This window comes from Acanthaster planci, linkage group LG04 (assembly GCF_054643075.1).
Source record: "Acanthaster planci isolate LZ-2023a linkage group LG04, COTS_SCS, whole genome shotgun sequence".
Lineage (NCBI taxonomy): Eukaryota > Metazoa > Echinodermata > Asteroidea > Valvatida > Acanthasteridae > Acanthaster > Acanthaster planci.
In genome coordinates, this window is record NC_141780.1 from 12098491 (window position 1) to 12113179 (window position 14689).

At 39.9% G+C, this 14689-nt stretch overlaps 1 protein-coding gene across 4 annotated transcripts in view; it reads right to left on the reverse strand.

Moving 5' to 3' along the window:
• LOC110984883 (cadherin EGF LAG seven-pass G-type receptor 2-like) overlaps nucleotides 1-11315 on the reverse strand; it is a 111482-nt gene extending 100167 nt beyond the window's left edge. For all 4 annotated transcript variants that reach the window (XM_087135854.1, XM_087135853.1, XM_087135850.1 and 1 more), the window contains exons 1-2: nucleotides 8092-11315; nucleotides 326-1090 (exon numbers count right to left, since the gene is read on the reverse strand). In XM_087135854.1, the coding sequence (XP_086991980.1) occupies nucleotides 326-1090; nucleotides 8092-11032 (3706 nt within the window). In that variant the 5' untranslated portion in view covers nucleotides 11033-11315. The remainder of the gene's footprint in view (nucleotides 1-325; nucleotides 1091-8091) is intronic.
• Between the last annotated feature and the right edge of the window lie 3374 nt (nucleotides 11316-14689).

A 14689-nucleotide genomic window follows, 5' to 3' on the forward strand; every position in this document is an offset into this window, starting at 1 on the left:
AAAAAGTTTACACTGCCATCCTTTACACCTACGCCAGTGAAAGGATTATCGGTGTTATGATTTACTTTTCCACTGCACTTCTTATAGGGGCCATTTTGCCAATTACTGGTATCACTTTTGTTCCAACCTGACTTTTGAATTACAGCAAGTAAATACTGCTGAAATAATTTTCTTCTAATGCAACCAAATTTTAAATTCAAGAGGCCACAATAATGTGGTTGATCAATTCCTTGCACCTGGAACATTCTGACACTAGATGCAGTAATTTACCAACAGAATCCTTCTGCTTTTGTTTACATTTCTCAAATTTTATCTAAGCACTCACCTGACACTTGTATCCACATCTCCATTCTCTGCGGAATGTCAATATCCTTCAGACTGGGATTGAGTCTGATGCCCCCTGTGGTACCATTCAGGATTAGGTGGTTATTTGCATTCCCCCTCACGATCAGGTACTGGAGGGTGTCTGACACATCCGGGTCATGAGCAGGAACCTGTCCAATGTCACCTTCTGGAAAGAATCCCTCATAGTTGTTGAAGAAGATCTCAAAGTCTTCTAGGATGGGACTGTTGTCGTTCTGGTCCTCAACATGGATGTTGACTGTAGCCAACCTGAAGAAGGGTGTTGAAGTGGCCTTGACGGTTACTTGGTACTCATTCCTGGCTTCATAGTCCAGCTCAATCAGGGTTGTCAGTTCCCCTGATCGGCTGTCAATCTCAAAGAAGTCCAGGTCACCTTCAATCAGGGAGTAATGGATGATTGCGTTGTAGCCCTCATCCGGGTCATTCGCAATGATGGTGGAGACCAGTTCACCAGGGTTACGGTTCTCTGCGATGTACACATCCATCTCCTCCTGAAGAAACTCAGGTGGGTTGTCATTCTCATCACGCAGCCTGACAGTGATCTGCACAGATTCGCGGTGAGTGGGACGACCCCCATCCACAGCAAAGGCAACTAAGTTGTACTCTGCTTTGGCCTCGCGATCGAGACGGACTGCTGTACGGATGATGCCTGAGGTTTCATCAATGACAAAAGCTCCATTGCCATCATTACCATTATTGAACGTGTAGGAAATCTGACTGTTAGTACCTGCATATGTAGAAACAAGAACGAAATTATGATTTTTTGAAATTTTTTTATACATTTACTTTTGAAATAAAAACGTGTATCAAATTGAGGATATTAAAGGCAAGTGAACATGAATAGGACATGTTCATGTCTGTTGTTTAGTTCCAAGTAAAATTATGCTTGCAAATGTAAAGGAACAAAATGAGAGGAGCAATGATACAAGAGGAACTAAAGTTTCCAAAATTTCAGACTTGATTATACCACTTCTGAAATTTTGCTTCAACACTGTTAGCGTTTGAACACTGAGTGGTCACCTGACATGGAATCATTCCATTCTTTTCAATCTACATAACCCTAATGAATTTCCCCCAAAACACACGCCAACAGCAAGAAAACGTGTTGATATTCAGCCCCAACACTGTCAGCAAGATTTTAAAAGTGACTTTTTTTATTGGGGTTCAGGGTTAACCTATATGTACATGTAAGCTACAATGATATCTTGATTTAACAAACACCTTGCTTTTTTTGTTTTTTCCTAGCCTTCCACAACCAGCAGTAGTAATCTAATTTGACAATTCTATGAGGGAACAATCGAACCAGTACAAACATACAATTAATATATTGAAAGCTGGTTGGGTTCCACTCTCCTTAGCCGGCCTTCCAGGAGGAAAATCCTCATCCATCAATCAAACTCAAAGAGAGAAAAGGCATGTCCAATTATTTACTGCAGACTCCCTCCCCACCAGATTAATTTGCATATGCATATATATGGATGTGTAGTCATGGGGTGGTGGTGGAGGGGGCAAGCTAATCTACACATTCCGCAAAGGTTGTCGCAAAATGAACAATCTTAACAGAAATTCAACACCTGCTTGAAAATGCAACACTTTAATCATTCTGCAGATTGCACTGTTGGAAGGTTTTCCTCAAAGGAAACAGGGCTATGCCTGTGGGCTGGATTTAGAATGGAAAGAATCAAAATGAGTCTTAGGTACTGCACTGTGGGGGAAATAGATGGTTGGGAGCTGAAGTGCTTTGGAGAATGCCCATGGGCAGGGTTTAAATGGGCCATACAGTAAAGGGTCATTTTACATTGTGTGTCCCCATTACTAGGTCAAACCTCAAGGGGATTTATCTGCTGTTGTTATCAACAAAGGATTGGCAGCTACACACGTACATGTGTGATGGATTGGACCAAGCACAAATATAATATGAAGCCAGTTTAGCAGCACATGCACCTGTATACGAAGTTATGCTACCCATACATTGTCACTTTGAAAATAGGTGTATAATTGGTGAATGATTTATTATATTAAAAGTCATTTCTAACATTGTTTATTTTCACTAAAACACACAAAAACATGTATGATTTAGATTTACCGGCACATGTACACTTACATTTGTGTATGTGTTATGATGAAATTATCTACAATCCAACACAATGTGTCTCCCACACCTTTCACAAATGTGACCCCTGCATGGTATGCCAATACTCCATCTTGAACCTTTATCTGAATCTAACTGATGTACACAAGCCTGCTTGTGAAGTGTGAGCCATTGTATGGCATGCTTTTTATTTGCATACCCTCCATACTTTGTATGCAATGAAGAATATCAGGAACTGGTGAGTGGGATGTGATAAACCTTTGTGCTTTGCTGGGGTATGTATTGTTCCCATCTGGACTGGAAATGCGTGACAACATGAAAGTATTTAAACAACATGGACATGAGTGGTTGAAACCGGTGCAAAGTCCACTGGTAAAAATTGTGCAATGCACGCTGTACATGTACAGTAACTTCATACACACAGTACATGTACATGTTCTCCAAAGGAACATAACAGAGGATGTGGCATGCCAACACCACATGTGCAGTATACATGTAATTCAAATGTTCGATTTAAAAAGTCAGCATTTTCTGGGGCTGTGATAGTCAAATATTTCAATATTATTTCCTAAATTTGAATATTCGAATACAAAATTCGTGAAAAGAAAGGGAGAATTTTCTTTTGTTTTAAATGAGAAAATTGCACTATGGAGGCTATTTTCAAGCAGATTCAAATGAAAAATGACAGAAATCTTACAACAATTCAAAAAGTAAATTATTCATTACAAAATTGAAAAGGAACAGAAATTTTGAACAGGGCAAGAGGCACTGTTTGTCTCTTTGATCTTGCTAAATTGTTGCTGGAGATACTCCTAGACGTGAGAAGCTATAATGGTGGTTATAATGTATGATTGTGTATATTATTGCAACTGATTCTGTATACGGTTTGTTCATCAACAATCTGCTGGTCAGTACGGCCGAATATTCAGATATTCGATCAAATTGATGGTCGAATATTCGAAAAGTGAATTATTCAAATTGACGCAGCTCTAGAATTCTCAAAATTGCCAGTTATCATCTTGCACCTTTCTAACAGCACAGGTTCTACTAACAAGTTACTCTTTGACTTTGGTTGTACAGTGATTTTAATTTCCCTTACTTGTAAAACTGCAGCACTTGAAAATTTTACGTTTGCAGTACTTTCTTCAATCAGAAACTTCTGAAGTCTGAATATGGAAACAACAATCACTACACGATTTCATACCAAGTGCAATGCATAAAGAAATGTCTTCATTTTCAGCATACATGTATGTGATCTACAAGCCTCTCTACTGATGACAGGTCTGTACTGATCACTTTCTTCAAGGTCTACATGTATTTGACCAGTGTACTTCTTTTGTGCTTTCTATTTGAAATAAGTCATGAATAACAACAGATGGGTACAAAGCAAAGGACACTTCAATTTGCAAAGTGTACGGATACACAATGACCTATACACCACTATACATGTACAGTGTAATACATACCTAAATTTTCATGCTTTAAAATGGAATAAATTTTACTTGTACAGAGGTTTCAAGAAATGTTACTTGTTTGAATTTGTGATTTTCTCCATGTACCATAAATTTAATGGTGAACTTTACAAATGAATTAGATCTGATCATTTTTCAAAGTCATAAAGGTACGATTTCTTGACAGTGTACAGTGCAGAATTACTAAGAGAACAGAGCGGCTACAATATTCTAATGCTAGCATCACTTGGACCAGCATTATTATTAGCTGACACCATCACCTGCCTGCTGTGACACAACAGGTGCATGTAATTGGTTTAGGGAGATGTTATACAGAGGATCACGCTGCACGCAACAGCAGTGATAAGCAGCTCCCAGTATAGTACTGCTGGGGACAATCCAACATTTTCAGTTTAAAAGAAAAATCCCTTCTGTTCCATTTGTTCGAAGTAGTAAGTACAATGTATCACCTCAGGGAGCTCACGGCTTTTAAACTTATGGTACTCATTACTCAGCACTGCCCTGGGTTGGTCTCTCAATTTCTTTAGACAATTTTGAGGAATGATGCCTGGTGCCAAATGGCTTAAAAACCTTCCAAAATCATTCTTATGCACAAAGCAAAGTCATATGCATGTACATGTACATGTAGTAATACCGATTTATTCGGTTTAACTGAATAAGTGACCATGTTTATTTATTGCATGTTCACTGCCACACACAGTAAAAAATCATGTACAATTTCAATACAGTGTGTTGTGACTGATTTTATCCAAAGCACTGCAACATCCATTAGAGGGGGATAACAGATTTTTGAATTGTGTACAATTGTTTGAGATAGTGTACATGTACACCACTGATAAAATCCCAAATCGGACAACTATATTATCCTGAAATATCTAACTTGAAAAAGAAAACATTTCTGCCCAGAATGCTGCAGTTTTCAAGAAAACAAAAATTTTGTTCTCATTTTTTTTATGATGGTCAGCTGATCATTGTATAGGAATTCATTTCACCTCGCACATCACATTCTCTAACCTTCGCAAATTTTCTTGTGTGTAGTGTTTGCAGATGTTGTGGGCGTCAACAGAAATTCACCAAAAGCATTGCAAACTGAAATATGAACCTGAGTGTAAGGTGTAAAGTAGGAAATAAACTGGATAAGTATGACGTAAAATTTTGTTCAAGGAAAGGATTTTCATGTGAAAACTTTGTGAATTCAAAATCACCCCTACAGCATAATGGTATGATCCAAATATGGTGGCTATGGTGTAATATGGTGTTTCCGAGCATCCCTGTGAAAGGGATTTTCGTCAACAAAAAGTACTATTTCCACATGTTAAATATTAAATGAAAATGCCGCGCTGTTTTTAAAAATAATAATAATATTAATATTTATTTGGGCAATTCCAAATACGAAACAAACACAAGACACAGCGGGCTGCCCAGGAGAACATGAAAGTTTAAAAATAAACTGTCATCAAAAGGCATTTGTCTCCCAAGTTTTCACAAAGCAGTTGACTCAAACATGAAACAAGTCAGTAGAGTGTTAGTTGCAGTGAATATGAAAGACTGTAATCAGCCAATATTGTGAAATGACAAAAACGAATGGTGTTCACTACCTTTAAAGCTACATGTATACCGCATGCTTTTATCATTTATTATATTTGACAAAACGGCTGCTCAAGAATTACATACCTGCAAGTGTATAAATTACATGTACATGTACAGAGTACATGTACACCGCAATTTTACTGAAATCTCCGAAATGTTACTTCATTCATGTTAATTCACAAATCTATTTCACGAGTGTGAACACGTATAAGGTCAGCATATCAACTGAAGTATACAAGCTACTAAAATGTACACGAGACACTACACAGACATAAATGTCTCTGGCAACTGGAATGTTGTTGCCTAGTGCCTATAGGTTCTCTGTAGCGAGTTTAATTCAAGATTCCAATTAATGGCAATACTGAGACAATCACATTCATTCCGCATGACATTACAGAACCTCATCTTCCTCTTGGAATGACTCATTAGAACTGTACAAGAACCAATTACATTAAAGCAAACCAAGTGTTTCATCCTTCAAATGCTTTAGATGGAGAGCTAGTTGGAAATGAAAATCCTTTTTCATTTTTGAGTTCAAATGGTTAGTCTTTGGTGATTTCTTTTGAGTTAAATTGATTGTTTCTTGCCTGTTATGCCTGTCCAAGGGTGAGTGTCTTTTGGCTACATTTTGAGAAGATTTTATAACATACCTATTAGAGAAGATGTACATTGCCAAACAAGCAACCGACAGCGACAACAAAAATACACTGTGTTGCTTGCCAGTTCTTTCAATACTGTTTAACATTCGTAAGACTAAATTAACTTTAATATTGTGTTTTACCTTTCCTATGGCAGTGTGCTACTCTCATGAAGATTTAGATGAAGTCAACTGAAAATGGTTGCCTGGTGTTTTTGTCAAACAATTAGGTTTAAAATTGGAAATTTCATAAATGTCATTCCAGCTTTTGCTGGAGACAACATGGGGAGTTAACTCACCTTGCTTTGTCTCAGTTTATACACATGATTTATTTTCATTAAAAGTCAAAAGAACAAGTCCTTTCTGTCATGTACTGAACTGAAAACAGCTCTTTTCTCAACGAAAAAATGAGAAAGTAGTTCTGAACCAATTTTAAAGGAAAACCAAATTTGTTGTGATGTTAAGCTGCTGCAAAGTACAGTAAATTTGAGTGAACTTCCAATTTGTTGAACTTTTCAGTGGTAATGTTTCCAACTATACCATCAAGCTCAAATTTTAAATCCAGATACGAGTGTCCAAAATGGTCAAATATGGGCAAAGAATGACAAAATACGATGCCCCTCCAATTTTAATAAGGCAGGGCACCAACTGTCTGTCCAGACTACTCTGATTTTTGCCCCAAGTGTCAAAACAACGTGGTCAAACCTTCACACAGACTCCAGTGCAAATGAGAATGGCAACTGGGTGCAGGTTTTTAATTTATTCTCTTTTGTGGAATATCCAGACCAGGATTGGATTTCAACTTTGGATGCAGGCTTAGGCTGCCAGTCAGAGGGAAGACGTGTAGGTTTACATGGAAGAGAGACTAAGAAGGATGAATGTTGGGAATGCGGTCAGGATAAAGTTAATTGCCAGTGTTAAAGATGTCATCAATATGATCAATATAGTGTTGACATCTGCAAAATTTGTGCGCAGAGCTGTCTGGCATTCATGAATAAATGTACATTTCCCTGAACAAAGAAAAGCATCAACCTGATATTTGCATTCTGGTATACAAGCACACTTGCGGACATAACAAATGAATGATGTAAAATCAGATGGTAAATTCGTCCTCTGATGCAAATTTCATGCCCTAGTCTGAGCAAACACTGGTGACCTACATGTACTGGTATTTACGCTAAGTAATTCTACTACCAGCCTAACTTTAACACTGCATTTTTACTGTCATTTTGGGTAAAACTGATTCTGACAAAAGCTATATTTTACAAAATTGTCTTCAAAGGATTTCTTCAAAGGAAATATGTGTACATAAAAGTACAAGTATACTGTTCTATCAATTTCTGTCAATTCGTTGAGTTCTGATGCCCTCCCAATTTAATATCAATGCACACTAAAAAGCTCTCAATTCTGTTTAAAGAAACGAAGATGACGATTCATGTGCGGTTTAAAAGATGATGTGTATAAAAGGTTAAGATGTGTATAATTTATGCTTCAACAAGTAATACAGAAAAGTTTCCAACATCACCTATGTTTACAGCAGATTTTTTTTTCAAGTAGTAACATGCAAATTAAGCACGGTCAAATGGGTAGAGTGTAAGTTTCAGTGAGACACAGTAGGCCTACTCTTGGAATTTCATGAGCTATCCATCCTAGAATCTTCCCACAGGTGTTTTTGATAAAAAGAATTCAAATAAGACTTAAAGGTTTTCATGGTGAAAGAAACTAGATCTATAGTAAAGATTGCGGTAACACCATGTATTTATCTCTTCTTTGAGTATGTGTGGTTCTGAGAAGAACCGGTTCTTCTCAGAACCACACATACTCAAAGAAGAGATAAATACATGGTGTTACCGCAATCTTTACTATAGAAAAAGAATTCACACGCATGTAAATTTACTTGAGTTTCAAATATTCTGATACAAAAGTTGAATACTAACCTTCATCGGCATCTTCAGCTTCAATCTGTATGACCAGGGACTGGGGACTTACACTCTCACTAATCTCAGTGGAGTAAGCACTCTCTGTGAAGACTGGGGGGTTGTCATTGATATCTGTTAGGAAGATTTCCACTTCAGTCGTGTCTATCTGTGGCTCTAATCCATGATCTGATGCCGTCACATGAATGGTGTAACTTGATGTAGTCTCACGGTCCAGTTCGGTTCGGGTTTTGATCTCGCCACTGTCTGGGTCAATTTCAAAGCTTGGTATGCTATCCATAGAGTATGTGATACGCGCATTCTCACCAACATCACCATCCGTAGCATGAACTTGGACAACAACGTACCCAACAGCAACATTTTCAGCTACTTCTGCTCTATATGGTGACTGATCAAACACTGGTCTGTAGGTGTTGGCATCAGTGACATTTATGTACACCAGACACATGCTCGATTGTTCATTGTCCGATGCAGTTACTGTCAGTACAAAGCGTGGTTCCTGCTTGTAGTCTAAGGGTAGGGCAACCGAAATCATTCCACGATTATTCTGGCTGATGATACTGAAACGGTTCCTTGTGTTGCCTGCTGTAATTTGGTATGAAACACTGTTTCCTACATCAGGGTCATCAGCAGAGACAGTCACCACAGTAAGTCCTGGAGAAGCATCCTCATCAACACGACCGTAATACTCACTCTGAGTAAAGACTGGGGGATTGTCATTGACATCAGTAATGCGCACAGATACCTCAGTTGTTGCTGTTTTTGGCGGGTCACCTTGATCACTCGCAACAACGGTAAACTCATACAGTGGGGACGTTTCTCTGTCAAGCAATGAGGATGTTGTTATCTGCCCTGTGTCTGTATTGATAGTGAATGGAAGTGCAGTATCAGGATCTTGAATGCTGTAGGTAATGCGTGCAAACTCGCCTGAGTCACCATCAAAGGCATTCAGAGTGATAACAGATGAATCAATGCGAGCATCTTCTCTAATCGATGTTTGATACAGGGTCGTTGGGAAGCGTGGGGAGTTGTCATTGACATCTAAAACATTCACTATGACACGTGTTGAATTGGATCGCGCTGAGCGTCCACTGTCCTGAGCACGCACGACCAACTGGTAAGATGGTGTATTCTCGTAATCAAGAGCTGAAGTCAGCAGAATTTCTCCATTGTATGGGTCAATCACAAAGTGACCTTGTCCTCCGACCATACTGTAACGAATGTCAGCATTAGATCCAGCGTCCCTATCTGTGGCTGTTATGGTCTCAATAATGACATTTCGAGGGGAATCTTCAGGAATGGTGACCTCAAAGGTGCGCTTTGAGAACTGTGGGTAGTTGTCATTCTCATCCAAGACAGTGATTAAAACTCGGGCAGTTGTGTTCAGCGGACCAGGATTTGTTCCAAGATCTTGGGCCAGGACAATCAATTCATAGCTGGAGACGACCTCCCGGTCCAGCCTTGCACGGGTGGTAATGATTCCTGAACGCGAGTTGATACTGAATGCATCATTAGGAGGTTCTGGGTTAACAATGCTATAACGAACCTCTGCATTATCATTAGAATCACCATCACTTGCATGTAACTCATACAAGGTTGTACCTGCAGGCTCGTTTTCCTCAATTTCGATGTGGTACTCGGTCAGTTCAAACTCAGGCCGGTGGTCATTCAAATCTTCCACCATAATCTGCAGAAAAGCTGACGTAGACCGCTGTGGTGATCCATGGTCGGTGGCAGTGACCTCAAATAAATGTTCTTCGATACTTTCCCTATCAAGCCTTTGAGTTGTTGTGATGATACCACTATCTGGGTCGATACTGAACATGTTCTGACTTCTGGCATCACGCTCTGCAAGCATTGAATAAGTCAGCCGGCCTGCCTCCCCACTATCAGTGTCCGAGGCAGTGATAGTCATGACGATATATCCAACTGGTTGCTCCTCGGGAATATTGGCAATGTACATTCCTTGAGGGAAGTTTGGACTGCGATTACGGCGCGCCTGCCGTCGAGCTCTTGTGGCACTAACGTCAGGCTCAGAGACTTCTGCAGCCGCAACTCTGGGAAACAAGCTTGTTCCAACAGCTCGAAGATCAAGTTGTACATGAATCCGTACTCCAACGACAGGATTATGGTGTAGATGGTGGTAGTACTGCATGCACGGTGGTGCAAACTCTACCAAAACTAATAAGTGTTTCTCGTCTGGCCTGTGCATGCATAAGGAAGTCTCTGGAGAAATAACATCCCCAGTGTTTTGATTCACCAACAACATACTGTGCTCTGACTTATGTTTGTTCAGAGTGTAATTCACCCGACAGTGAGAAGCAGAACTCGGCAGGAAGTTGTTCATTGAGAGTATTACTTCCTCTGAATTCCAACATGAGCCAGTGGGGTAATCCATGACAATAAACTGCTTATCATAATCTGAAACTGGTTTCTGATTACCATGATCTCGTCGTTTGGAATGGCCTTTACGCTTTTCCTTTTTGGCATGTTTCAATTTGCAATGTCCACCATGAATGTGTACCGAGACCGGTAACTGGACAAAAATGTCCGATGGGCCATTGTCAAGAGCCGACAAACTAGTCCTGCTGGTCCTAGCTTCAATGTACAAAAGGAATGGATTTTCATTCAAAGTTGTGCAGTTTATGTCTCTGTGCAGAGTCAGGACTCCAGTGTTTTCGTTGATTCCAACAAGGTGACTCGCTTGCTTTGACTTAGAAACACGGGCTATGCTGTAAAGCCAACGTTGTCCGCTGCCAGGGAGGCTCGAGTTGAATATCGGCGTTCCCGGCAATGTCATGTGGGAAATGTGTGCATTAAAAGTGGCCCCGAGACACCCAGGAAAAATGGCAAATACCAAGTACCACATTAAAACAAGATTTGCCATCGTCCGTTGGTTTAAACCAGGGCTAAGCCAGTGTGCACACTTCGGTCGATTCATGATTCATTCAGTGTACATTGTACAAGCCCGCCGTACGTGTGTCGTAACACACGCGGACAAACTAAGCACACACGACGAAGTCAATTTTAACAAAATATCTACACGACTACAAACCAATTTCCACAAATCTTCCTTCAGAAATAGAACTTTTATGTCGTTACGTCCATTTTTAGAAGCGTGGTCCTTTACATGATGGATAAAAATCGTCCCATATCCACAGTAGAACTGTCACCAGGTTCAGCCGGTCGATGCTCTTGCTATTGTGTTGTTCAAAATGGCTGCGTTTCGGCTGCACTTAGATCTTAATTGACTGACAATGTGCGCTGTTCTGCTCACCCTCTGTAATGTCATTCAGATACACTAAAATATTTCAGTAAACAATGCATACATACATTAATATAATTTATTTACATATCACATATTTAATACAACATATTTTAAACTTCATATCCTTAAATTACTTATTATTTTGTAAATAATATACTATACTGCCTGCTTTGTACATTGCAAGTTTAGTAAACAGAATGTCACATTTTGGAGTTTTGACCAATCAAGTTGCTCAAAAGATGAACATCGTTTCCACAAGCTTGTGGTCTCCGCCCACCTGTCTCTGCTTGCCTCTAGACTTCACCTGTGCCAAGGTTTTGTTTTAGTAGCCAAAGTCTTCAACACCTACATATTGTGTATATATTATATTCCTTTTTTTCGCTGCTCGTCAGTTTCCCGATCTCTTTGTCAAAGGGGTCCTAGTGTTTCTTCCCCTTAGAGGACTCATTGTCTGATTTATTTTTTAGTCAGTTTTGGAGAGGGCGCTCTGTTGCGAATGAGGGTTGCAGGCCAGTAAATAAAATTCCATAGCCAACAGTGATAAATACCTGAGCTTCAAAACATGAGGACAAATTCTTCATGCGTTTCTCAGGCGTTTAAGACGCACAGGAAATTAAAGCCCATTTCATGATTTTTCATTTTCTTTTCAAATTTTCATTCATTAACCAATGACTTTTAAAGATATTTTTCCCACGAAAGGTCACCCCTAAAAAGCAGTCGTGAAGCCCCTCACTATTTTGAAACATCGATGCCAACACTTCTCGAAAAAAATAGACCGTTTTCGGGAACTGATTTTTTCGAAATCTCCCTCAGACACAAGCTGGTATTCTTTTTGCTTGCCTAAATCTGTCTTTTCTACAGATCTTCAAGTTAATGGGTCACAAAATGCTCCGTATCGTAGAAAATTTGAATGCATACAAATGTGATTTGGCCCGCGCAAGCAGTTTTCGGCCTGTTTATTGGCTTGCAACCTTAAGCTGCTGTCTTCCGCAAACCCCAGGCTGTGATCGGTCAGATTTGCCTTAAAAAGTTTGATACTGATATGAAATGGAGCGCCAGTAGACTGATCTGTTTGGAAGCAGAAACATTTTTTCTTGGGTCTAAATTCCGAAAATGGTGATGGTTTTAACAAATGTAACAAATTCCACACCTACAAATAAATCTTGTTTGAAAACTGATATAATGAAATCTCTTCCCTAGGCGATATTTAATGACTACATCGTCCCTTCCTTTTAAAGATCGTACTTTGGGAGATTGGGTTACAGGGAAACATGGAAACAATTCCGAATTTCAAATTTAACCCCTGATAAGGTTCAGCAGGGGCTTGAGAGACGGAACACTGCCCCTTCCAATGTACGTGCAGTTGTGATGAAGGGTGCAGTCAAGGCATGCCCGGCCCGTCAATCGATTTTGCTCTGTGCAGCTACACTTTATTGGGAAATTTCCCTTACGTTCTGGCTAAACCATACAAAGACCACCTAACTACACAGAAACTTTATTGCATGTATCCCATATAGCTGAAGGAATGTGGCACGAATACAGTAAATAGTAAGCTGGAGTGAGATGGGCATAATAAACCCTCAATTCCCAGTACTTACGGGTACTTGTTGGAGAGGGGAGTGAGACATTTCAAAGAAAATTTGTAAAACTATGGTGTACTATTTAAGACACACATTTCTGCCTTTCTCAAGCCTCTTCCAAGGCTAAGCAACTACATGACGCGACGGCACGACGGCTCCCTCGCACGGTGCCGTCGGATCGCACCGACGCCTTATTGCCATTACGTTTGTACACACATGACGAGTCGTGCGTCGCGTCGTGCCGTCGCCCGTTGCGTTGTACTGTCTTAGGTCCATTCCACGTTGCATTTTTCTCCACCGAAAATGTCGCCCCATCGCGTTGCACCGTCTTGCGTCGCATCGTAGGTTGTGTCGTGCCTCGCGACAGCTATTACGTCGCCTGAAACAGGACATGACGCACGACACGACGCACGACGCAACGCCCTAAAAGGAGATAAATAAGGACCATTTGGAGTAAATGAGGATTTTAAATTTTTCCCACAACTTTCTTTGGAAGATTTGATTGAAAAGTAAATTTTTAACCGCAATTGTACCCCAATTTGACATAACTGAGCTGCATTCAAAAATCCAAAGCGTTATCAAACAATAAAAGGTCATACGCCTTAAAGTCACCTGGAGTAGTGACTTGGAGTTCTGCAAGCATACCTCCCCCATCCTGGTTAAACTTTTGCATACTGATGTTTCAAGTTCCACGCGCCAACACAGCGAGTTATTAAGGCTGACTTGATTTTTCTGGAAAACCTTGGTGATTGGAATTCCATCGGTCCACTGACAATGGGCTTTCGAAAGAAAGGTTATGGTCTTGGGATAAAATTCAGGGTATGAATACGACCACACTCTAAAAATGCGCACAAAACAACTTGCTAAATATTTAAAAGTACAATGTTTGTATATTTTTTAAAAAGCTACCAAACAAATCTTTATTTGATAAGGCGTCGTTGATACAGTAACTGCTATTTAAAACGATTTACATGATAGAGGGCGGCAGATATAATAGTTAGAGCGGGGCATACCCACATACATAAAATTAATAATTTATGTCTATGGCATGCCGGCTGCGTGTATTTTATTAACACCGTAGCCTGTTTTATTTCTGTGGTGGTGCCAATTCGCACATGAAAAGAGACTAGTGTTGAGTACGTAGGCCTACACTAGCGCATGGGATTTAACGTGGCGGCGGAAACATGCAAAAAATGGTTAAGACAGTCTAAAGGCTTTCACTGCATGTCACTAAAAACTGGAAGACGTCTCGTTATTGCATAGCTTAAGGTGCTGCTAAATGTTATGAGAGAGCTCCGCCAGGGATCGTGGTAGGCCCACGCAATGCAAAAACGTGAACAAACCAAACGTAACTTCACGACCGAAATATACTTGGCTCATAATGAGTAAAATTTTTATTGAGTCTTTCGACCGTTTCCCTTCTTCCATGCTTCAAATACATACAGGCAGTGGCGCACCAAGGATTCGAATTTTTTTTATCATTCTTTGCTGTGCTATACAGTGCACAGCTAGCAGTAACAATTCTTGATACCGTAGGTATATGAAGAATTATTGACGCACTTTGCTGCAAAGCCATAAGCTGTCTGCTTGTTCGACTCTGTAAGCTGAACAAGCCTAGAGGAAATGATGGAGACGAGGTTGCAATCAAGGCTTCAAGACCAACCTGAACATGATTCAAGTGAGATATTTTGAAATCTTGATTTTGTTATGATGGAAAAGAAACAAAAAAGGAAATAAGAGAGATGAAAAG